The 23,901-nt window shown below is 31.2% G+C and overlaps 2 protein-coding genes and 1 long non-coding RNA gene across 5 annotated transcripts; all 3 read right to left on the bottom strand.

Annotated features, from left to right (window-relative positions):
- Positions 1–2,267: 2,267 nt before the first annotated feature.
- LOC145951770 (uncharacterized) lies at positions 2,268–3,986 on the bottom strand. Its single transcript, XR_014429691.1, has 2 exons — positions 2,932–3,986; positions 2,268–2,711 (listed from the first exon to the last, which is right to left on the bottom strand). It is a non-coding gene; the product is annotated as an uncharacterized LOC145951770 (long non-coding RNA).
- Positions 3,987–6,111: 2,125 nt separating this feature from the next.
- Positions 6,112–12,472, bottom strand: LOC109790804 (uncharacterized). 2 transcript variants are annotated; one of them, XM_020350041.3, is made up of 5 exons: positions 11,685–12,472; positions 11,502–11,589; positions 9,351–9,438; positions 6,851–8,014; positions 6,112–6,586 (listed from the first exon to the last, which is right to left on the bottom strand). In XM_020350041.3, the coding sequence occupies exons 1-5, from the start codon at positions 11,887–11,889 to the stop codon at positions 6,329–6,331; spliced, it is 1,803 nt and encodes a 600-aa protein (XP_020205630.1). In that variant the 5' UTR covers positions 11,890–12,472; the 3' UTR covers positions 6,112–6,328. The 2 variants fall into 2 exon arrangements, with proteins under 2 accessions (XP_020205630.1, XP_020205628.1); XM_020350039.3 differs by having other exon boundaries at positions 9,324–9,438; positions 11,685–12,470.
- A 3,725-nt stretch (positions 12,473–16,197) lies between these two features.
- LOC109790808 (protein yippee-like) lies at positions 16,198–19,293 on the bottom strand. 2 transcript variants are annotated; one of them, XM_020350046.3, is made up of 6 exons: positions 19,139–19,293; positions 18,826–18,950; positions 17,342–17,385; positions 16,717–16,825; positions 16,577–16,632; positions 16,198–16,488 (listed from the first exon to the last, which is right to left on the bottom strand). In XM_020350046.3, the coding sequence occupies exons 2-6, from the start codon at positions 18,919–18,921 to the stop codon at positions 16,404–16,406; spliced, it is 390 nt and encodes a 129-aa protein (XP_020205635.1). In that variant the 5' UTR covers positions 18,922–18,950; positions 19,139–19,293; the 3' UTR covers positions 16,198–16,403. The 2 variants fall into 2 exon arrangements, with proteins under 2 accessions (XP_020205635.1, XP_082919798.1); XM_083063672.1 differs by lacking the exon at positions 19,139–19,293 and having other exon boundaries at positions 18,826–19,132.
- Positions 19,294–23,901: the final 4,608 nt, after the last annotated feature.

The raw sequence follows: 23,901 nt of genomic DNA, 5'->3' as shown, positions 1-23,901 counted from the left end.
AAATAAATAAATAAATAAATAAATAAAGTCTCCAATCATTAAAGTTGTATATTATCTTTTGAGTTATTTTATAAATTCGCATGTTACAGCTTTGTTTACTAATTTCTTTATCACTTTATTGATTGTTTTTCCTCTAAATTTTGAGTCGTTTTGCAACGCTTCCTTTACCTCATTTCCTCTAGGAATATTGTAGTTGAGGAACCTTAGCAACATAATTGTTTGGAAGATTTTGGAGTGAATTGGAACCCATTCATTGAAACAAAGCCCCTTCGTCACCGAATTGCGAAGAGGGAATTGTGCATTAGTAGTTAATCATTTCTTACGACTAAATATACACGACATTCACACTAACAAAAATATGTTTAAACTAACATATACACCACACCTATACGCCTAAGAAGACACTCTTATATTTAAATCTTTCTAATTTAAATATGTAATAAAAGAATCATATTTTAGTAACATATTTTGAATGTCACGTTTTAAACAAGGTAGTCATAAATTTTTTGATAGATTTTTCTTTCAAGATCAAAAGAAATTATAATAATTAAGAGTTTAACGGTTTTCTTACCTTAAAAAAACTTTTCTCAAGATAAAAAGAAGAAAACAAATTTCTAGACAATTTTTTTCATAAAGAGAACAAACTTGAAGTAGTTAAAGAGAAACAAAAGACGAAAATAAATGAAGATGGAATAAGAAGCTCAAACTAAGTGATTTACCTTAAGTTTGAGTAAAATAAGAAGAGTAACTTTAGACAAGAAACAATAAAAAAGATGAAGAGAAAAGATTTTCTCCCTAACTAGATAGAAGAATGAGAATGAAAAGATAAGAGAGGTTTGTTTTAAATTTGAAGAGATAAAATAAAGTTCCAATAAGATTAAGTCAAATCATAAATAGTACTAATTACTCTCTTTTTTATTTTTCTCTATAAATTTAAATCTTTTTTCTATTTTAAATCTACAATACTATAAAATAATTAAGGAAAAGAAAAGACTTAAAAAAAACAAATATAAATACTTGCTCCAAATTAATAGTTATAAGAAATTTTTATTAGAAACTAAATTTTGATTCTTATTCTTTCAAAGCATAATTAATCTTTCTCATATGAAAAATATTTAAATCTCATGTATTAAAACAAATAATTTCCAATAATAAAAATCGTACATAAATTAATTTAAATCATTCAGAACAATCAAATTCATGTATCAAATAAATTAGAATTTTTTTATAAAATTAGCAACATAATTATAAATTAAATAAAATCAAACATTAAAACTATTGGGTGTTACTGTGCACAGGTCAAAAAATGTTGAAATGGAGTTAGATGAGCAAAAACGCTTGTTGAAAGTATAATTTAAACAAATTAGATCATGATTGTTAATGAATAATTAAGGAAGAGAATTACCTGCTGCATTCTAATCTCTGCATTGTATATCGTTCACAGCCATAAAATATAGGATTTTTGTCAATATTTGCTGTCTTGTCATTAAAATATGCTTAAAGGAACTGCTTTGTAGCAAAATCTTACTCAGTTTATTCATGCCAGGCTGAATTTTATAAACTTTAGGACTGGACGTGTGTATAATATACTCAAATTTCATAATAAGTTGCTTAAGGGACGGAGCCAGGATTTCAATATTGGGGGGCCAAGAATTGGAATGATCAAATGAGGCGCTACATTTTTTTAAAAAAAAAAAAATTCCAAAGTGATACCACATAGCAGGCCGTACCAGAAGTCCAAAAGTTGAATAAAAAAATAAATTTGGGTTATTCATTTAATTATACATATGAGTTTATATTAAAAATAGGGGGTGCCATATAGTAATATATATGTATATAAAAAAAAATTAAAATTGTTGGGGGGGCCGTGGCACCCATAGGTCCCCCCTTGGCTCCGTCCTTTAGTTGCTATATTGATCTCTGTACACGGTACAGTTCTATATATATATTAACTCCAAGTTCCAACCTGATCACCCTAACTATAAACTACAAATTCCTAAATCACTAACTTTTTATCCTAACCTTAATATTAATCATATATTTATAGAAATAAATTTTTAACTTACCTATCAGATCCAGATGTTATGATAGATTTTTTTATATTTTTTTTACAAAGTATTTACCATTAAAAATAATAATTAACTCACATCAATCGAAGACAAAGAATATATATAACACAAGTAGATATTCTCTTTCTAGAATCAAGATTTAAACCCCAGACATAATATAAAGTATTTGACAGTTAAATTTCAATAATTGCTACTCTGTAGAGAAGTGAACCATTAAAGTTCAATATATGCTCTCAAGCAACTTAAAACTGGAATTCCGGAAAGTGCATTATTTGAAGAAGATCCAACGGTAGTTTGTCTTACCCTCAAATTAATGCAAATCAAGGATAATTTGTGTTCCAAAACATGAAAAGAACAACTAAAAACAACCATATGTAATGACAAAAGAAACACAAAGAACTGGCATTGCTTTGTGCAGGAAAAAAGTAGTGTGACACTATAGATATCAACTTGATAATTCCTAATGCTGCAGAAACGTCAGTGTAGGAAAATCTTCTACTGTTTCAATTAATAATAATCTTCAAGATCACTCTTCCGCTTTAATTTCTCCAGCCTGAGCTTCTCAAATACTTTTGCAAACAGATGATCATAATCGTTTAGGCGAGGATTCTTCTCCTTGCTTTTATTCAAAAAGTCAAATACCTGAAGAAAAAAAAAGAAGAAGAACCTAAAAGATAACAGAAGGTGACCAAGAAAGAACTTAAATATTATTATTTTGGTTCATACAAATATAGAAATATTTGTTTCATAGAAAATGGTCTTGTTTTGATCTTTGTTGATGAAAATAGAAACCAAGCATGCATGCATGCATGCATGACATGTAAAAGATTAAAATAAATTAAGAGAAACAAAGAAAAGTTACCGAAAAAGCAAAAAATGATCCAGATTGAAAACGAAGGCGCTTCTTCTTTAGTTTTCTTGAAGTTGGAGAGGATTTGGGATCCCAAGCCCAAGGACTAAGAAAGGAAGTATCTTTATAAAGAAAGGATGCTAGTTTTGTATGAGATATAGTTTTCCCCGTGGCAGTAGCAGCTCTCATGTTACCATTTTTCTCCATGTTTTGCTTTTTGCTTTTTGCTTCTTCTTTCTTAACTGAACGTCAACAATACTTGAATTTTATAAGGGATTAGTATTCATTGGATACTATAAAAATTACCGCTACTCAACACCCTATTTATCAATTAAGATCCATTGCTGAAGATATGATAATTAATGTCTATTTATCCATTAGGAGTTTTATTGTATAAAAAATGTCACGTGATATATTATTATATTTATTTATTTTACTTAAAATTGTTGAATTTTTTATACAAATATATTCTTATATTTAATATTTAATTATTGCAATTACTGATTACAATGAGTATATATATGTTGATTAAATCATTAAAATTTATACATATCTTGATTATATGCAATAATACAATCCTTTTTTAAAACAAATATGTTATTATACAAATAAATATTATGATTCAAACTTATTAGTCAAATATATTATTAAAAAACTAATTTTATTATGCAGGTAATTTCAGCCGTTATGTATTCTGATTTAAATTAATTAAAATAATTGTGACTAATTAATATATATTAATTAAGGTGATTAAGATTATAAAATGATTAAATTATTTTATATTAATTAAAATAATTGTGATGCATATGTATTATAGTTTTCGTCCGAACACCTATGCTGGTGACGGATCTAGAAAATTTATTAACTAGGAGCAATAAAATATTTTATAACTTTTTTATTAAAAATATAATTTTTAAAAGTATATTGTTGTGATAAAAAGTTTAATGTACCTAATTTTTTATAAATTAAAATTTTCTCATAAATAAAGTGATAATTTCTCTTTTTTTCCTGTTTGATATTATATTTTTAGTGATTTATTTAATTTTAGAGGAACAAAATGGTATAAATTATTAAAATAAAGATAATATAATTACTATTTATTTTCTTTTGTATCTCTTCTAAATTTCTATGTTCATTTAAAACAAAAATATTTTATGAGAGCAAGGCCTAATTTTTTTATGAGAGTATATTTATTTTTTATTAAATATGTTTAAGTAAAAATAAATAAAAATTATGTGGTAATTACTCTCACTCCTCTTAATCCGGATTATCTCCTACCAACACATAATGTATATATACAAGATTAAAAATATTAAAAATTAAAATGAAAAATGAAAAATAACCTATATTTGTAAATTAAATTATGACATCTTTAATGAATAAAGAAGTAATAAATCTTTCAGTTAAAAAATAAAATATATTATAATAAAAAAATTAAGATAATTTTATCATAAAATGAAAGAAATTACATGATAGAATAAAATATAAATAAAATATTAATATATTTTAACATATTAGATATAAAAAACAATCATTACAAAAAATATTACAAATAATCACATATAAAAAGTGTCGTTATAATCTATGTTTACACTTTTTAACAATATATCAATATATATTATATCTATAGTATATGTAAAAATAATTTTTAATAACAAGTATTATATCTCTATAAGATATAAGTCATTAGTTAACAATTATTTTTATAATAAATTAAAATATAATATATATATATATATATATTATAAAAAAGTAAATAATATATATAAATAAATAAAAGTGTAAAATTTTAGTGGAGGCAACTACCCACTGTGATAGGCATGTATTTGTCCCTGAAAGTACCATTATTCTTCTATGTTTTTTTTTATATTCTATGATTGAGTCTCGACAAAGGTTTATTTTTAATCTCATCTATATTAATTTTTTTTAACAGCTCTCTTCTATATTAATTATGGGTATGTTTATGTTTTTTTTTCCTATTTTCATCTCATTGTTCATTATTTTTACTGGATTTTTTTTTTTCATTTCTTCCTTCAACCACACCTTATATACCTTATTGTTTTACTTTTCAACAGTAAAAAGGTCCAACATCGAAGATAGATATGAAAAGAATTTGAAAAAAAAAATCAATGTTATTTAATTAAATTTTATGGAAAATAAATATTTTTATTACCTTTTCCTTTGAGATGAGTTTTGATAGTTTTTGCTTTTCTTATTTCTTATGCATTTATTTTTTATTTAATATGTTCTGATACATAGAAACTTTGATTTGATTTGATTTATATAATTTTTTTGAATTATGACTTGTGTTATATAATTAAAATAATATTTATTATCAGCGGTTAAATATTATCTAACGTGGATGACTTATATATTATATTTTAAAATTTTATAAAAACTTGTAGATATAATAAGAATTTTAATTTAATTTTCTTCATAAACTTTTCATAAATACATATTATTTTGTATTAATTCAATAGTCTAATTAAAAAATTCTTATTGAGTTGAATAACCCCAACTTAGTAATGAGAAATTAGATAAGTATGTATAATATCCTAAGTTTGTTATCATTATAATTTCTATAAATTAAAAATTCTTATCCAGTGTATCAACTCTACTATATTGTATTTTATAATAAATTCATTTTCATGTATAATAATTTTTTTTCCAAAATACAAGTAAATATTAACTATAAAATTTCTAATTATAAATGTTCAATGCATATATAAAATTCGATGTTCGTGATCATTGAAATAATGCTCAACGTTCAACACTTCACTAAAATTACTCTCTTCGTACATATTAAATTTTATTAATTTAATCATTAAATTAATATATATATATATATATATATATTAAATAAATCAACTCAATTAAGTCAATTTTCATTTTTCAATTTAGCACATAATATATACTTTTTAAAAAAAATAGGTTGATTAATGTAAGTTCCTGAGAGAAGCTGAGGTGATTTTTTTGTGAATAGCAGGTTGAGACTAAAAATACAACCGGAAATGTCACCTGGAAATAAATAATAATAATAATAATAATAATAATAATAATAATAAATAAATAAATAAATAAATAAATAAATAAATAAAAAGCAAAAAAGAAGTTCTAAATCACACGTTGCTAGCATTTCTCAAAAATACAATGCCACACAATTTCTACAGTTTTCGTGTGAAAGAACACCACTTGAAAAAGAAGAAAAAAAATGAGCATTACAATTTCAGCATATAGCTGGTATCTAAAATTACAAATACATTCCATTAAGATTATATCACTTCCAGTAAACTTTACATCAATTGAAGCGTGGCTAGCTCCATATAAAAATCCAATATGGCTGAAACTCGGGATAAGAATGGTTGTGCCATTAAAATGTGGATAGAGTATTCCACAAAGTGAGAGCAATTTATCTACCCCGCACACTTGCAGGAGATTGACCACCTCTCTCACTGACAATATCATCATCTATTTCACTATTATCTAAACAAAGACCATTTTGGTTTACACTCACTTCAGAACTAGCATTACTGCTAGTGGCGTGAGGAGAGCCCGAGATACTAACAGTTCTGCTCCGCTGAGGCCCAGACCTCACACTATACATTGAAGATGCTGGAATGTTTGTCATCGATGGCCGTATATTGCCTGGAACCCTTCGCCTTATATCCTGTTCAAAGAGAAACAAAAATTTATTAGGAAGAAAATATACAATTTCAACAGTTCTAATCAATTCAATTATTGATGAAGGCTCTAAACGAGAAATTCTCGCATCTCTAATTTCAACCTTGAAACAATAAGCATCCAGAAAGGGACCAAGCCAGCGTAGCATGTTATAGTTTTTAATACAATAGTAGTGTTTGAGATGCAGGTTCATTAAAAATTAATTCTCGAATAGTAGAACAAATGCAGAAAATGTGCAGAAGATGCATACCATATGCCTAATAGCCATATCCAAGGATTTCTTTGAGAGTGATCTTCCAAAACCAGAGCTATCTGGAGATGATGACGACTTGCCAGAAAGATTATGGGAAGGGTTCCTGTTATCCAACCTTGGTGGTGCTAGTTTCCGCATATTTATCATCCTCTCAACCATTTTGGTGCCCATTACAACAGGACTGACATTTTCATTCGCTTTGGAGTATGTACGATTAACGGCAGGCATAGAGCTTCCAGTTGGATGAGAAATGCCATTGGAGGAACGTCCTCTAGAAGGAGAGCATGATTGTCGTCTTGGTCTACCACTGAAAGCAGGATCAACAGACGAAGACCGTGGACTGGGGGCTCCAGGCCTCCCCCTAGTTGTTGACAGTGGTCTTTCTGGAAGCGTTGTCCTCAAATTGGGTGGAGCGTCAAGTGAAAAGCCAGGCATCTCAGATGGCTTCCATGGCCTTGATTTTACTGTTGGTGAAGGGCCAGGTGATGATGGTACTGCCTGCCTTGACATCACAGGAGCTGACTTGGAGATTGAAGATGTCTTAACTGAAGGAGCAGATACAGTGGGTACATTTGATGGTGTTGATGGTCGCCGAGTTGGGGTTGATGACCTTGATGTAGACCTGGATGCTGGTAAGGTAGGCCTGGTTGTTGGTGTTGAAGATCTTGCAGTAGATCTTGACAGAGGTGTAGAGGATCTAGATGGAATTGTGGTTTTAGTTGCCGGCACTGTAGTTGTCTTACTGACAGAAACTGCAGTCTTAGATGAAGAAACCACCGGCTTGGCTGAGGAAACTGAGGTCTTGGTGGTAGCTACCATTGTCCTAGTCGAAGGTATGGTTGTCCGAGAAGTAGGTGTTGAAGGTCTAGATGATTTTGAAACTGTGGACAATGTAGGTCGTCCAGTAGGAGTTGCAGATCTTGATCCCAGATTCCCTGATGATGAGGGCCTCCTAGTTCCACCACCTGAAGAGGTCAACCCAGGGGAGGAGGCTGGTTGTCTAGATACTAAGTTGCTCCTTCCAGCAAGTTCTAACAGGTTCCCTGATGATGAGGGCCTCCTAATTCCACCACCTGAAGAGGTCAACCCAGGGGAGGAGGCGGTTTGTTTGGATACCATGTTGCTCCTCCTTCCAGTATGTTCTGACGGAGGATTTGCCAACTACAACCACAAGGAAAAAAAATACAACAAAAATAATTTTCTGACCATTAACATGAAAGAAAAACAAAACCATATTATTATGAAACATATGTTAAAGCACCAATCATGCATTAATTTGAAGTTTGGAACTAACAAATAGATGCAAAGCATCACTTTTATGATTTTATACTATAAAAAGCTCAACTAGTCAGTGAAACCTTAAAAAGCAAAAATATAGAGAGAGAAAGGAGGATAAAGAACCCTCCTAAACAAAAGAACAAAACATAAAACAAACAAGAAAAAAGGGCAAATCTAACAATTTCCCAACCGCTCAACATATCTATTAGTGAAACCCCTTTTAAAAGGCCATGTGTTTCATACCAAATATACTATGGAGTTAATACTAATAGACAATTGTATTCCACTAGAAATCAGGATGCTATGGAACATTTCTTAAATGACTTTATATATGGCTCCATCCTACATTCAAATGATATAATATCCACAGAAACTTCTTTAACCTCTCGGTATCAACATGATATATTTCAGTTAATGCATGCTTTTAAAAATATAAAAGTTGTGTCATGTCCATGTTAGAACCTGTATTCATAGCAAATAGACACCAAATCCGTAATGTTATCCCCAACCAAGTGATGTACCAAAAATCCTTCTTAAAAATAAGAGTTCTGCTCCAGTCAAATACACCAAATTGTAGTAGATTGCAAATTGCCACAAAATTTAGCCTCTTTCCTTCTACCAAAACCATGGAAGTCAATCAAGAATTGGGGACCCAGGACTAGGACACACCCAACATTCACCGAAATTGCCAAATAAGGAATGCCATAAAGAAACCAAAATAAAACAATGCAAAAGAACAAAGAAGATCTTTTAATAACCTTGATACCTAAAGCAATGATCCTATTAACAAATAAATTAATCAAATCAAAGCATGTCGTGAAAAGTTGGGAAAACATGCAAAATAATGAACAGCGAAATTGTAGTCCAAGGATGTCATCGCTTCAAGTGGCTGTGTATGCAAATTAACTACTTGTAGCCAGGAATCAGTAACTGAAATTATGCAATAACCTATAACTCACAAAATATGCTTCTCACTAATTCATAAAACCATTTATTTCTGCTTGAGTTCATCATGCACAATGAATAATAATGATATTCCTAACAAAAGGACTTTCTTCAAAACCAGGATTTGACAAGAAAATGTACAATTTCATTAATCAATTAAAAGCAGATGCAAAAGACAGCAACTGCCAATTACCATAAAATGATAAAATAATTGACATCATCCAAAGTATTCAATAAAATTGCTTACTCTAGCTTTTAATGATGTGGAACGTACAGTTGGAGCTCCAAGCCGACTCATAACAGTTTTTGTTGTTTCCATCTCCAGAGAAGGAAAAAGGGGAGTCCCAGGTGGGGATAGAAGCCTGAAAAGAATAAACATGCTAAGCCCCAATTTTAACAATAATCATTCTGCTCAGGTCGCTAAGATACCATGTTATGTCTGGATATTAATGTTAATTTATTTCTCATAAGTTCATGCTTCAAACAGCCAGAGCATTTATGCAAAAACAAAAACTTAGTTAAAAAATCAGTGATTTCAGGAGAAGATCAATAATAAGAATGAGATTAATAACAAAAATAACAACAGGGATACAGTACTACTAATAATTTACAATTGAGAAAAGAATAATATAAAATATATTAAAAAGGTGTTATATAGAAATTATTAATTGTTAAGTTGAATATTTTGCCAATTTAATTTCAAGGCATTATGAATTTGTGCAGATTGCTGAATGCAGATGGACCTGCGATATCTAACAAAGTGGCTTTTTAAGCCAGGGAACAAGAGGAACTAGCCACCAGGCTTCAGTTTTACAATAAATAAAATAGTCATTATCTTCTAAACTTCTGGTTATGGAAAAAAGAACATGACACTATATGAAATTTTGTAATATCATAATGATGATATTAAAACCAGGGGAAAAACTCTAAAGTCTAAAATGAGCTTGATTGTAAAGCACAAAGGTGTATCCACCTTTAAATTTTAGGGCCTGTTTATTTGTGTTCCTTTTTTAAAGTGCCTTTTAAGCTAAAGAAAATGTTTAAAAATATATCATAATTACATGAGTTTTAAAAACAGAAGCCAAAACCTAAGAAAAAGGTTTACTTTTTTTTTTTTCTCTCAAAAGTTAAGTAGCCTTTGTGGGTAAAAGAAAAATCTCTAATAGAGAACTATATCACAGGATCATTTTTTAAAGCTTAGGTTGAGAACACTATACCCTTACTAGTACACTTTACAGATAAGCTCATTTTAGAGGAATCTTATCCTAAAACCTGAGTTATGGATGGCTTAGTGCCTGGGTGCCTATCACATAATTTTCCCAAGTCGCATGAATGTATTGACAATATTCAGTCATCATGTAACCACTGAGAACTAGGATTACTTTTCAATCCCATCTTGTACCAATTGTCAAAGATCAAGTTATATAGTGTAGACAAAATACTCCCTTGGCATATAATGAATCACAGTTTGTGTTATTAACATATCATATCACATTTTAGGGAAATAATACACTATATCCCTGGCCCCCATATTTAAGGAGTAAGCTTGGGATTCTAACTTGCTGAGATAAGATAAAGGTTTTAAAAGTCAATGACAAAGAGCGCTACCTAGTACCTACACATACATATGAAACAATAAGGAATAATGGAAACATCCATCCGCACTTGTTGAATTTAAATTTGTAACAAAATATCAAGGCAAATAATTAGATGTCTCTTAATTTTATTTTATTTTTTCCTCTTTAATATATGAGGTCATGGAACAAGATCAAACACTCTGGCCACAGATGCCAGAGTACCAAAGTTATTCACATAATATGTTCCTGATGCTCTGATCAAATTTTACCAAAGGTTTGTACAGATTTTTGGGAAGGGAGAGTATGAATTAATGAATGCCTGCCAGAAAACACAATCAAGTAATAAGGACATTTATATTTACCTAATAAAAACGTGGCACTTAATCCACTATAAAAATGCAATTATATTCCCATCTGTCTACCTTACACCTCATTCTAGATTATTTTTCCACAAATCTAACTTAATTGTCCATTTCCAATTAGGAATTGCAAAGGACGGTTACTGCTTCAAAGTGGAAGTGTCATTATTACAGTGCCATCGCATCTCAGAACAAAACTCGACACACGCCATCCTGTGTGGGATTTGGATTGGATTATAGAGCAGCTCAATTGCTCCACAAATTTGAGCTAATATCAAGTGCAAAATGCTTAACTAATTCTTCCCACAAGAATAAACTCTCGAGAAACCACATTCTACAACATCTTATCAAACAAAAAGAAGGAAGAAAAAAACAGTTGAAACACCATCATTGCACTGCACTAATCACGATAAACAGAAAAGCTATGCATAAGCAAAAAAAATAATAAAATAAAAAATAAAAAAAGACGGAAAGGTAACCAGAATATACCATTCGTAGTCATTCTTATCATTTTCCGAATTGAGAAAATCATCAGCACCGGTCTTCCGCGCCGACGGAACGCTAAAGAGAGAATTGCCTGAAACACGAAACACACAGCGAGTGAGAAAGAGAAAGACGAAACAACGCAAGCATTTTGCAGTTATAAAGAAGAGCTCTCGACGGCGCTCATACCTAATGCTGCAGCGTCGGCTTCCTCGGCGGCGCGAAGCAAAGAATCGTAGTGCTCCTTCTCGCGGTTGCGCATTTCGAGGAACAAGGCGAGCTCGTCATCCCTGTCGATGAGGCGCGGAGAGGAGCTGAGAGTCCCCAATTGCTGGTGCCTCTGCTTGAACGCAGCTTGCATTGGCGATTCCGGTGCTCGGAAGCTGCGATTCATTGGCGAAATCGCAACGGCAATTAGGGATCGATCGGAGAAGAGAAGGCCGAAACGAGAGAAGAACCTAACTCAGTTCCCTCCTTGGCCTCAACCTCAACCTCAACCTCAACAACCGCGCACCAACCGAATGCATACCCGAAAATCAAAAATAGAAATTAAAAAATACTAAATAAATAAAGAAAATAGTAAATTAAATAAAATGCCCTCGGCGAAATAGATGCGGAAAAAAGGAAAGTGGCGTGGCGAGAGTGGGGCGTTGGGGTTCCAGAACCTTCGATTGGGGAGTGAGAGGTTTGAAGATGGTGGACTGGGAGAGAAAAATAGATGCCGTCAGGCTTCTCCTCTTTTTAATTTCTATCACTTAAAGTCTACGTTACACGGTTGATACTTGATGGATTGGGTGAGTAATCACCGTTATGTCCTCTTTTTCTCTATGCAACCATACTTTTTCAAACGCTCACTTCGCAACTATGCACTCATCATTCATGCAACCCCACCATCCCAATTCAATTCCTTTTTTCTTTTCCCTTCAATTCTCTTCTTCCTCGTATCGCTTCGCATAAGGCATAAGGAATACGAATAGCTACATCAAAATCAAAAGCAAATTAAAAATTAAAAAAAATAAAATAAAAAATCCTTGTAGGTGTAGTTAGCTTATTCATTTGGTAACTTTTTTATTTTTAATTCAAAAAATAAAAATAAACCCTACAGAGTGTTGATTTTTTAAAGGAAGGAGTATACATTTAGTCATGCAAGAGTACGGAATGAAATAAATGATGTGAGAAATTTAGGCAGAATTAAATAAATGATTTGAGAAATTTAGGCGCCAAGTTAGTTAGTGAAAGCCAACCAGTCAAGCCAACTTTTGCAACAATTAAGAGCAGTTTTAGCGGGAATAACCTATCAGTAACAGTAACGAACCATTGCTTACGAAATTGTATCGTGATACAAGTTAATTTGGATAAAAAAAAAATACTAAAATAAAAGCGGCAACTACTTGTTTAAGCAACCGGTGCTTATCTTATAATGGAATTAATGTCTAAGTAACTCTCTTAATTGCACACGTAATGGTATATAAGAATTTGGATGATTCAGCACTCGTTACTCACACACGTCCCATTATGGCATTATCCGCGAGGAGAAAAAAACACAGGAAAACTTTGCTTATACTAATTACCATTCTCCAGGCTTTTACCCTTATCCATCCACTATCCAGATTCCATTTGAAAAGAATAACAAGGAATAGAGAATAACCACAAAATGAAGGAAAGAGTGGTTTGATGCTTTTCAATTACAATTACAAATACACAGTGTTAATTCTACCGGATACGGATACGGTAAAATAATAAATAAAATATGAGTTAATTTCTTATATAATTATTAATGATAATTGATAAACATCTCCAAAATAACTTTTAATGATGTATAACGTATTTTTCACATATAAAAGGAGAAAAATTAATTATAAGATATACACAGGTTGCACCTTTATAGCATTTACCTATAAGCAAGAGACTTGGAGTGTCATTATAGACGCGTTTTACCCCAGGTGAAGGATCTCGAAGCTCGTAGGAGAAAAGAAAAAATAAAGTTTTCAACTTTCAACGAAAACTTGACACTTAGATTTTCGGTAAGTACATTTGGCGCTCATTGTAAGGTCGTAGAAAATTTTTCTAAGGTTACTTATGTTAAGAATTTTAAGAATGATAGGCAATAAGAAGACAACATGTTCTCATTTGAGTAAAAAAAAAAACTTAGATCAATTTTCTGAAGTATAAAATTTTGGCCAACAAGTTCTTATCTGAAAAGTCGGCATGTTTTCACCTAAATTAAAACTTTTGGATGGATTTTTTGAAGTATAAAATATTGGCTAACAAGTTTTCATCCAAGAAGTCGACATGTTCTTATCTGAGTAAAAATCCTCGGATCAATTTTCTGAAGTATACAATTTTGGCCAACAAGTTCTTATTCGAAAAGCCAACATGTTTTTACCTAAGTTAAAACTCTTAGATGAATTTTTCCAAGTATAAAATATTGGTTGACAAGCTCTCATCCAAGAAGTCAACATGTTCTCATTTGAGTAAAAACTCTCAGATGAATTTTTCAAAGTATAAAATCTTGGCGGACAAATTCTTATCCAAGAAGTTGACATGTTCTCATTTGAGTAAAAACTCTTAAATAGATTTTCGCAAGCATAAAAGCATAGCCAACAAGTTCTCATCCGAGAGGCCGACATGTTGTTATCCGAGTAAAAACTCTCAAATGGATTTTTTCAATATAAAATTTTGGTCGATAAGTTATCATCTAAGAAGGCAACATATTCTCACCTGAGTAAAAACTCTTGAATGAATTTTCCTAAATATAATATCTTAGATCGACAAGTTCTCATCTAAGAAGTCAACATGTTCTCACTTAGACAAATTCTCAAATGAATTTTTTCAAGTATAATGTTTTGACCGACAAGTTCTCATCCAAGAAGTCGATATGTTCTCATCCGAGTAAAAACTCTTGTATGGATTTTTTCAAATATAAAATATTGGTTGATAAGTTCTCATCTAAAAAGTCAACATGTTCTCATCCATGTAAAATCTGTCGTATAGATTTTTTCAAATATAAAATCTTAGCCAACAAGTTCTCATCCAAGATGTTTACTCAAATGAGATCTTCCTTATCAAGATTTAATACTTGAGTTTTTGTACTCAAATAAAATTTCCAGTTAACTATTTTTGACAATTCACTCCACTAAGAAAATTTCAATCAATAAAGGTGACTACAACTTATATTAATAGAGTTGAATTTTCATCCAAGACGTGATAAACAAAAAATTATTGGTATGTTTGGATGAGGAACTTTAGAAATTCAAAGAATCTAAAATTCTTGAAATTTGAATTTTTTTTATTTCAATTTTTATTATTCTTTAAATGTTTTGTTTTGTTAAATCAATTTAAATTTTTTAAATTTTAAATTATTAGTTTAAATAGGATAATTTGATTTACATCATGGATAAAATTGATTTTAAATATATACAAGGACGGAGCCAAGGGGGGACCTACGGGTGCCACGGCCCCCCCAACAATTTTAATTTTTTTTTATATTTTTTTTTATATGCTTTTGATACTTTAATTTTCATTTATTATAAATTATATATTATTTATTCTCGGCCCCCCAGTATTGAAATCCTGGCTCCGTCCCCGAATATATATATACACACACATTGAAATTTCAAGATTAAATTTTATAAAAATAAATATTAGCTAATGTTTAAATAATAATTTTAAAATATTAATATTAGATGATATTTCATAATTTAAAAAATATTTGTGAATGTTTAGTAATTAAGAGATGGGAGAGAGATATAAAAGATATATAGGTAAGATAAAAAATATATATATAAAATTTTAAATTCTTACTTTTTTTGAAAAATCAAAATTTTATTATTTTAAGAAATTTCATAAATACTTGAATTTTAAATTCTTTATAAATTCTCCATCTACAAAAATATATATATATATATATATATATATATATTTTACCTCAAAATATTTAAAAATTATTTCATTTAAATTTTTCATCTAAACACATTATAGATTTTTGATTAAAATGTTTGATATGTTTTAAACAATTAAACCTCTTCTTTCATGTACTCAAGGCTTGAAGATTTGTGTATCAAATATAACCAAATAATATATGGAATATAAGATGACATATTATATAATTATTAATAATGACAGACAGATGTTTCCATAATGGTCCTTAATGATGTATAATATATTCTTTGCATGTAAAAAGAGAAGACTTAATCATAAGATACACACAAATTACACCTTTACAATATTCACTTGCAACATTATTACCCCTCTGGTAAGAATAATTGCAAGTACCCATCCCACCTATAGAATCTCAAAGATCGTAGAAGAAAGGAAAAAAATAAAAATAAATAAATAAATAAAACTCATCTTCCGACATAACCTTGATAATCACCCGATTTTCGGTAAAGACGGGCATTAATTAGCCTTCGTTCTTAAACACTGTATGCTTACTTAAACACTTGTGTATGGAAGTTTGTCTCATAAACACTTAATTTGAACAGATTATTTTAATAAATCACAACATAAAATTTATTTAAATGACTAAAATGAAATAAAAATGTCATGAACCACGTTCACAAGTTTAACCAAACGCTTTCAAATTTTAATTTGGGCATTTATATGATTAGACAAGTTCAAATAAGACTTTTAGATAAGTTTCCAAATAACGCATAAGTGCTTGAGACACTACAAGCCAACTCTTAGCAAATGGTAGACCGAATGAAGATCGATAATACAACAATTAGATAAACAGCATTAATTAGAAGTTTTAACATTAGTTTTTTTACATCAGAATTAACAATCAAATGTATTTAAATCATGTTTTGGGCAAAATGCAGATGTTGTAAATTGCCCGAATAAAATCCACATTCATTGAACAACAGGGGGGATTAAGGAATGTACAATTCAATTGTCAATTGCAGATGACTAAGCATCATCGGCATCACTTCCACCAACATGTGCTTCATGGCTGACCCAATAATTGTTGCCATCAGGACCTGATACCTTGTACCTGGCCAAATGTAAAAACTCGTTTAATAATCCTCTAAATAGCTTCACATTACATTAACAATGTTTTCTCACACAACATTTCTACTGACCGTTCAAGTACAGATTTTCCTTCCTTGTATTTCTGGCCTTTTTCATGAGCAGTCTCCTGAAAGAAACCAATATGGTAACTACTTAATTCTATATACAGAAAGAAAAAATCATACACGTGAAGCACGGTTACAAATCTTACATATTTCCAACCCACAATTGATCCACAGCCCACACAGAAAATGTCGGCCACAGTATGCATTCCAGTGAGCATCTGCCTGTCCTCGTTTACTCCCGCAGAAACATTCACACTGTAAAAGAATAACATACATTAACTACACCAACGAACAGAACCAACTGCAAAACATAACGTGGTCAGAGCTTTAGACATTCAGAGGCAAGAAGCTATGACCCATGAAAAACAAGCATAACTCTTCTGCATGATACTTAGGATACAAGCAACAAGATCCACAAACCTAAATGTCAGTTCACGAGAATGAGAGCAATTATGCATTGCTCTTGTTATGTAACAGCGGGGTATATAAGATTTATGTTGCCAAGTCATAAATACCAGCATGAGTTGATTCATGATGGACATGCATAAAACAAGGACTATAACAGCAATAAAGTGGCATTTGATTTCTTTTATTTTTTGGGTCTCATTTTTAGACAATATAAATGGCATACAACTATGTTCCAGTTATATCACTAAAGTTATATCACTAATAGTCCATATACAATCATACAAATACCAAAAGAGAATGTTTACCTTATTTTTATTTTAGTAACCACATAATGTTAAGGTTCCAAGGTCAAAGATAACTTACACCTTACTGAAGAGATAAGCTTTACCATGTCTGCTGTGGAAAGACTGAATAAAACAGCACAACAAAAAATGTTAGTCAGAATATATATTTTATGAAAGGCAAATAAAGATTTGTCACGTGACTCAGTTCCAATTAAAAATCACTGTAAAGGCATCAAGAAAAGAAAAGGACTAAATTTGAAAAAAGCTTTAACAGCAAACACTATCAATACATAGAGTTTCCTTGAAAGATGAGATCCCCATTTGGCGATCTGTCAGGTAGCCTAGATAAAGAAGAACTTAGCAATCAATCCAAATGGACTTCCATACGCAACACTCATAACAGGATTAAATCTGTGCAACCAAAATGTGTGAATATAAAACAAAGTGCGCCAAAGCCCAAAGGCAACAAGTTCCAACACAAGAAGATGCAAAATGAAGGCAATGACAACAGTTACTATGGACAGTTGAAATACTACTTAAACCAACCAGTTTTCTCTAACCAAGATAATAAAGTGGATTCAAATTCTATGTGGGAGCAACAATGCTATTTGTGGGAGCACTTCTGCATGTAATGAGCCTAGGAGGCCAAAAACTGTCACTTAAACTTTATTTGCACATCTTTTATTGACAGAAGTATGGAGAATCAAAAACTGAATAGCTTGGCCTTTTAGTTTTCACAATTTGTCACTGGAATATGCTGAACCGGCTATACAATAGTGGTAGCCAATTATGTAGAAACCATCTTTCTCTGTGCCTACAGACATGACACAACCACAAAATTATCTACTTTCTCCCTCTTTCTCTAGCAAAGTAAATATCAAAAATCAAGCAGCAAATTTATTATTCAGAGTTGAACCAACAATGAAATTACCTCCCTAAGCACCACCGTCCATTTACTTTAAGAAATTATAAAGGAAAATATTGAACACAAAAAATGACCGAACGAATATCTTCATGATCTACAGGATCTTAGCAATAAAGTTCAATTACAGAAAAGAACTGGTGCACAAGAATGCAATTCAGTTAAGGATTAAACTGTGGATTGCTTAGTCACGGAGATTGTAATACTAAATCAATGACCAAGTCTCCTAAAAGCTCTAGCTAACAGCTATTAGGTCATAAATTAAGACCCATAAGTGATCTACATCCACCATATAGGAATCAATAAGCATTTCAAAGCTTTTAAAGAAACAAGCATACTATGGCCTACACACATTCCCACCAAGCAATTGAGAAAAGAAGAACCAAATCCTAAAATTGAACCCAGGGAAGATAAATAAATAATAACCAAAAGTCATAATCATTAAAATTAACAAAATTTCATGGACAGCCTATTGAAGGAAACAAATGCAAGCGACGGTGATAGGGTGACTATTTAAACCCACATTAGTGCACAAAGTAATCCAACAGATAAATGGGATAAAAACCCAGCACGAAGTTAGAAAAGAAGAAAAAAGCGTTGAGACATAAAAGTGGGAAAAGGAAAGAGAACAAAAATGAAACCTTGGAAACGATGTCTTCGTAGAGAGCGAGATGGGTTCGGCAGTGTTTGCAGCTATAGACCTTCCCCTCCAGATGGACCACAAACAACCTCCCCATTTGTCAATTCGGAAAATTCCACGCTAGAACTGAAGATCAAGGAGGATTTTGAAACAAAGGGTCAAAGTGAAACTCGAGAAAGGACCGAGTCAAACCGAAATCACGCAAAGGTCAAATTAAAGCAACTATGAATCTAGATGAAGCGTGAATCGAGGACAGGAAGAAGAAGAAGAAGATGGAGAAGAAGAAAAGAAGGGAATCGTTGAAGATGGATTACCTGAGTTTGGTTTGGGTAGAATGAGAAGAAGAAAAGAGTACGCAAGAAATGTGGAAAGAGAAGCAATCAATCATCGCTTTTCCTGCCAAAGGGTTACCCGACAAGACGTCTTATTATTTATTTATTTATTTATTATTATTACTTTCTTTTATTTTTATTTCAACGTCGCTAATATAATAGTCAAAGAATTAAAAGGGGAAAAAAATTGTTCAATGTTAATAATATATTTTCTGGTTATTTATGATTAAATAGATTTTTTTATAGTTTTTAAATATTATTTCAATGACGATGGATCTATTAGAAGTTATACTCAACAAGTTAATGCAAGGTTGCTTTGCTTGCTTAACTAAACTACATGCTAGAAAAATTGTTCCACGTTGTTTCACTTTTCGATGAATTGCCACTTGATCCATATAAAATTTAAGATCTTTACTTAAAAGAGAGGCCATAATTGAAATATACCTGATATTTTCATAATAATAAGTAGGAGAAAAAAGTAATTCGTGACTACACTTTATTAAAAATAATTATTTTATGAATAATTATTGTAATTTTAAAATAAAAAATAATAAAACATGAGAAGTTACTTATATAAAAAAGGTAATTTTAGAAAATTGTGTAAAAAAGAAAAAGAAAAAATAATTCATGTAAAAATAGAAACTAAAAATAGTTATCCTATGAAATATTTTCTTTTATATAATGACAGTGATGATGATAATGGTAATGATGATATAGATAACATAAATACGAAAAGAGAAATATAACATATATTTTATATTATTTTATACATCTTGCATGACTCGTGTAAAAGAGTAAAAAAATTCATCACTTCAGAACATATATTTTATGATAATATTCACCTACAATTAAATTAAGGTCTTCTTGAGTAAATAAAGTGAATGAAAGAGGAAGATGAGAGATTTTTAGAATAGACACATGTCACGTGTATTATTTATCAAAAATAATATTGATTAAGTTGATAAGTGTAACGGTTTGTCATGATCACCACATTAAATGAAGTCACTATAACACTAGCAACAAAAATTAGATTACTAAGACATGTAGGATTAAAGGAAGAAACACACCGTACATGTATACATATAACATGAGTATAAAAGTAAAACATATAAATTAAGGTAAACAAGTCATATATGTGTACAATAATCCCAAATAATCTTATACCTTAGTGTTGGTCAAACATGACTATACAAGCTACATGTAGTATCACCGCCATCAACAAAAGATCACGTCCCTACCAACTAGGCATGGCAATCTAACCCGCCCCCGTGGGTACCCGCCCGAACCCGCCCCGATTTGGATGGGGAAAACCCGTGTTTATCGGGTTCGGGTTCGGGTTCGGGTTTTCCCCCGATTGATAAAATCGGGGGCGGGGGGCGGGGGCGGGGATGTTAATACCCACCCCGCCCCCGTCCCCATACCCGCCCCCGCCCCCGCCCCGCTTAATAATATAATTAAAAAATTATTTTTATATATATAAACCAAAATTATAAATATTTATATGTAAAAATTTATATTATTTTATTTTTCTTTTATTTTTTTTAAATTGTTCATATTTATTTAAAAGAAAAAAAGAAGAAAAAATAAAATAAAAGCGGGGGCGGGGGCGGGGCGGGGAAACCCGAACCCCGCCGGGGGTGAGGATGGGGACCTAGATTTTATCCCCGGCGGGTATCGGGGGCGGGGGCGGGGGCGGTTTAAATTTGCGGGGGCGGGGGCGGGGGACGTAAAACCCGCCCCCGCCCCGCCCCGTTGCCATGCCTACTACCAACAGCAGTTCCTCAAACCTAGCATTGATCTAATCTCATACAACTTATGATCATTGCAATCTAAACCACCATGGAAAATAGAAAAGGTAAACTAGAGTTTGAAAACATGTATCTATATAGAAAATAATCATATAATATACAACATCACGCTACAATCATACATGAAAACTACAATTATGAATGAAAGCTACAATACTCCAAGAAAACTTGTATCTCGTCTAAACCATGTCACACAAGACATCAACAATGTATATTAACACACCTCAACACACTTCATGTGCAAACATGTCATCCAATGCATTATTACGTAATCACCTACATATATCTCTTAACAATGTGAGTAGTTTAAGTGATTTTCACCTTATCGACCCAACCTGATCATTTTCACACCTGAAGCACCAGCTCAATCACAACAAAAATAAGATATTAATCTTTCATTTGGTTTCTCGAGTTTTATCACTTGCATTAGAAAAGTCTAATTTCACTATTAGGAATAGTACAAATGGGTATAAGTTTACCACGACCTTGACATGCATTACCAAGTCACATATAGAATCCCCCCACTTATTATCCTAAAGAAGCCACGTAACCTTTTAAGGTACTTGGTTAAGAGTTGTGCCCCTCGACCTCCTACTATACTCAACCATTAACTAAGGATCTATAGGAGACTCGACACATCTAAAAAAAACCACTACAAAAGACACACCTACTCGAGGAAGGTTTTTCAACAATGGCCTAGCCAAGCATCACTCCAAGATAGCCTATGTAGGATCTTTCGTTTTCAAAATAATTCCCTATCCTCAAGTCCTAAGTTAGTCAACATGCTTTAATGCCACATTACATTTTCAACATCTACACCTCACCATATATCTACTATATACATCACATCCAATCAATGCATATAGAGATCAAAAACATCAATCATGTATAGCATGCCAATACTTAACACTTCAACCAAGAATAATATAATAATGCTTAACAATTCATTCAAATATAGCATATCAATGATCAACAATTCATTCAATAATAGCATATCAATGCTCATCACCATTTTAACTACACAAATTTAACACACTAATGCTTATTATCATCATCCTACATCACATAACATGTAATAGACACAAGTATTTTATCCATGTTCACCAAAATTACCCATCATACAACTTATAAAAATCACTTAGTGTACAATGACAACCTTCACAAAAAACAACGCATAGAAAGTTCTATTACTTCTATGATGTTCATCCTTATCTCATATGAAAGACAAGAAGATTTTCTATAACTTTCATGAAGACTTTAGGTTTCAATTCCATCATCTACCATGTTGAAAATTATAAAAATTGCAAAAACCAGCCTAAATATTGACAGTTTGACCTTTACTCACTAAAAAAGTCATAATTATAATTATAGACCTCATTTTTAGGTGATTTTAAAGTCATTAGAAAGATAACATCCAAGATTACAACTTTTATGAAGATTCCAAGACCAAATTTGATCATTTACCCCTACTGCTATAATGCTCAATCCGACGCTTCAACGTTGGATTTTTGCTGGCCTAATTTTTCTCCCACAGCTACAATGCTCAATTGCAATTCTGGCACTGAATCTTTGCCAGCCTAGTTTTTCCCCATAGGTGTAGCATTGGATCTCTATTAGACCATGTTTTTCACTGTTGAAGTGCCCATTTCGTTGCTGCAGCGTTGGATCTCTATTTAAACCTTTTATTTGGAGTATTTAAAGTAATGAGTGTAGAGTTTTTTCTACAATTCATGAATAATAGACCTAACAACTAAGAACCCTGTCAAATCTCTAGAATCCTCTCACCCAACCAATAATTCATGCTTCCAAATTTAGTATTTCTCCCCCATTAGCAACATATAACTTGGATTTTGAAGAAAAACAAGTATGAAACCATAATACAATAATTAGATCATCAAATCTTTCTTTTTTTTATCAAGGACACCAAGTTCTTCCAAGTCGAACACCTACTCCAAATTAAGCAAACCAGCAAGCACTCAATTAGAATCAAGGTGCATGTAACACCAATTCCACAAAAGAAAATTAAATTCTAACTCCCCTCACCTAGATTCCAGTCGTGTAAAGAAGAGAAGAGAAATGAAAAAGGATAAGAAAATTCATCAACCTCCAAACTTCCAAGATAGCACCCCACCATCACCACAACTTGTTTTTCCTCTTTCACGGGTCAGCCACAGAGAAGGAAGGAACACTTCAACCCCCAACATTTTCAAACACTCCCAGGGCCCATGAAGAGAAAAAGAAAAAAGAGGGACTTAATGTTATAGTAGGACTATTATGAATAACAAAATTCTTATTTTGAGTATTTCAATTACATATTTAGAACTTAAATTTGAGTCTATTAATTAACTTGAAATAATATTATACCTATTGATCCATGTGCTTGTTAGTAATCAAAGATGAAAGATGAGATGTAAATATTACTATTAAACTTTTTTATTTAAAATGACATATTGAAAGCAGACAAAATATTTGTGTTTGAACTCCTAGAAACACTTTTCTTTTAAATTGGAATGAAATTAGGAAAAAATTATATCTTTTTATATTTTTATAATATACTTATAATTTATTTATTTATGTACATCCAATCAAGTAAAAGAAAAAAAATCACTTATTTTATTCATTTAAGTAACATATATTTTTCACTAATTTTTTTATTTCCATAATTTACATATTTTTCTTCCTGTTTTTGTATTTTACTCCTAATCCAAAGTGATTAATAAAAAAAATAAATTATATTTTGAGTAGTAGTACAACTTTTAAACTTTATTTTTTAATTTTTTAATTATTTTCTCACGTGGATTTGAATTTTCTATTTTAGCCTTTTAGATGAACATTTTCTTCTTGTAATTTTTTATAGAAATGATCATGTTTAATATATGTTAATCATTAAATGTGAATATTTCAATTAAGAAAGATTCAAATCATATTTTCATCATG

This window comes from Cajanus cajan, chromosome 9 (genome assembly GCF_000230855.2).
Source record: "Cajanus cajan strain Asha chromosome 9, NIPB_CcT2T_4, whole genome shotgun sequence".
Lineage (NCBI taxonomy): Eukaryota > Viridiplantae > Streptophyta > Magnoliopsida > Fabales > Fabaceae > Cajanus > Cajanus cajan.
This window is presented reverse-complemented; position numbering and strand designations above follow the sequence as displayed.

Coding starts and splice junctions, on each gene's coding strand:
- LOC109790804 (XM_020350039.3), bottom strand. CDS start 11,889: ATGAATCGCAGCTTCCGAGCACCGGAATCGCCAATGCAAGCTGCGTTC. Junction 11,590..11,684: donor AGCCGACGCTGCAGCATTAG/GTATGAGCGCCG, acceptor TTCGTGTTTCAG/GCAATTCTCTCTTTAGCGTT. Junction 6,587..6,850: donor ATATGGCTATTAGGCATATG/GTATGCATCTTC, acceptor CTCTTTGAACAG/GATATAAGGCGAAGGGTTCC.
- LOC109790808 (XM_020350046.3), bottom strand. CDS start 18,921: ATGGGGAGGTTGTTTGTGGTCCATCTGGAGGGGAAGGTCTATAGCTGC. Junction 17,386..18,825: donor ACGAAGACATCGTTTCCAAG/GTTTCATTTTTG, acceptor TGTTTTATTCAG/TCTTTCCACAGCAGACATGG. Junction 16,826..17,341: donor GCTTATCTCTTCAGTAAGGT/GTAAGTTATCTT, acceptor ATTCTTTTACAG/TGTGAATGTTTCTGCGGGAG.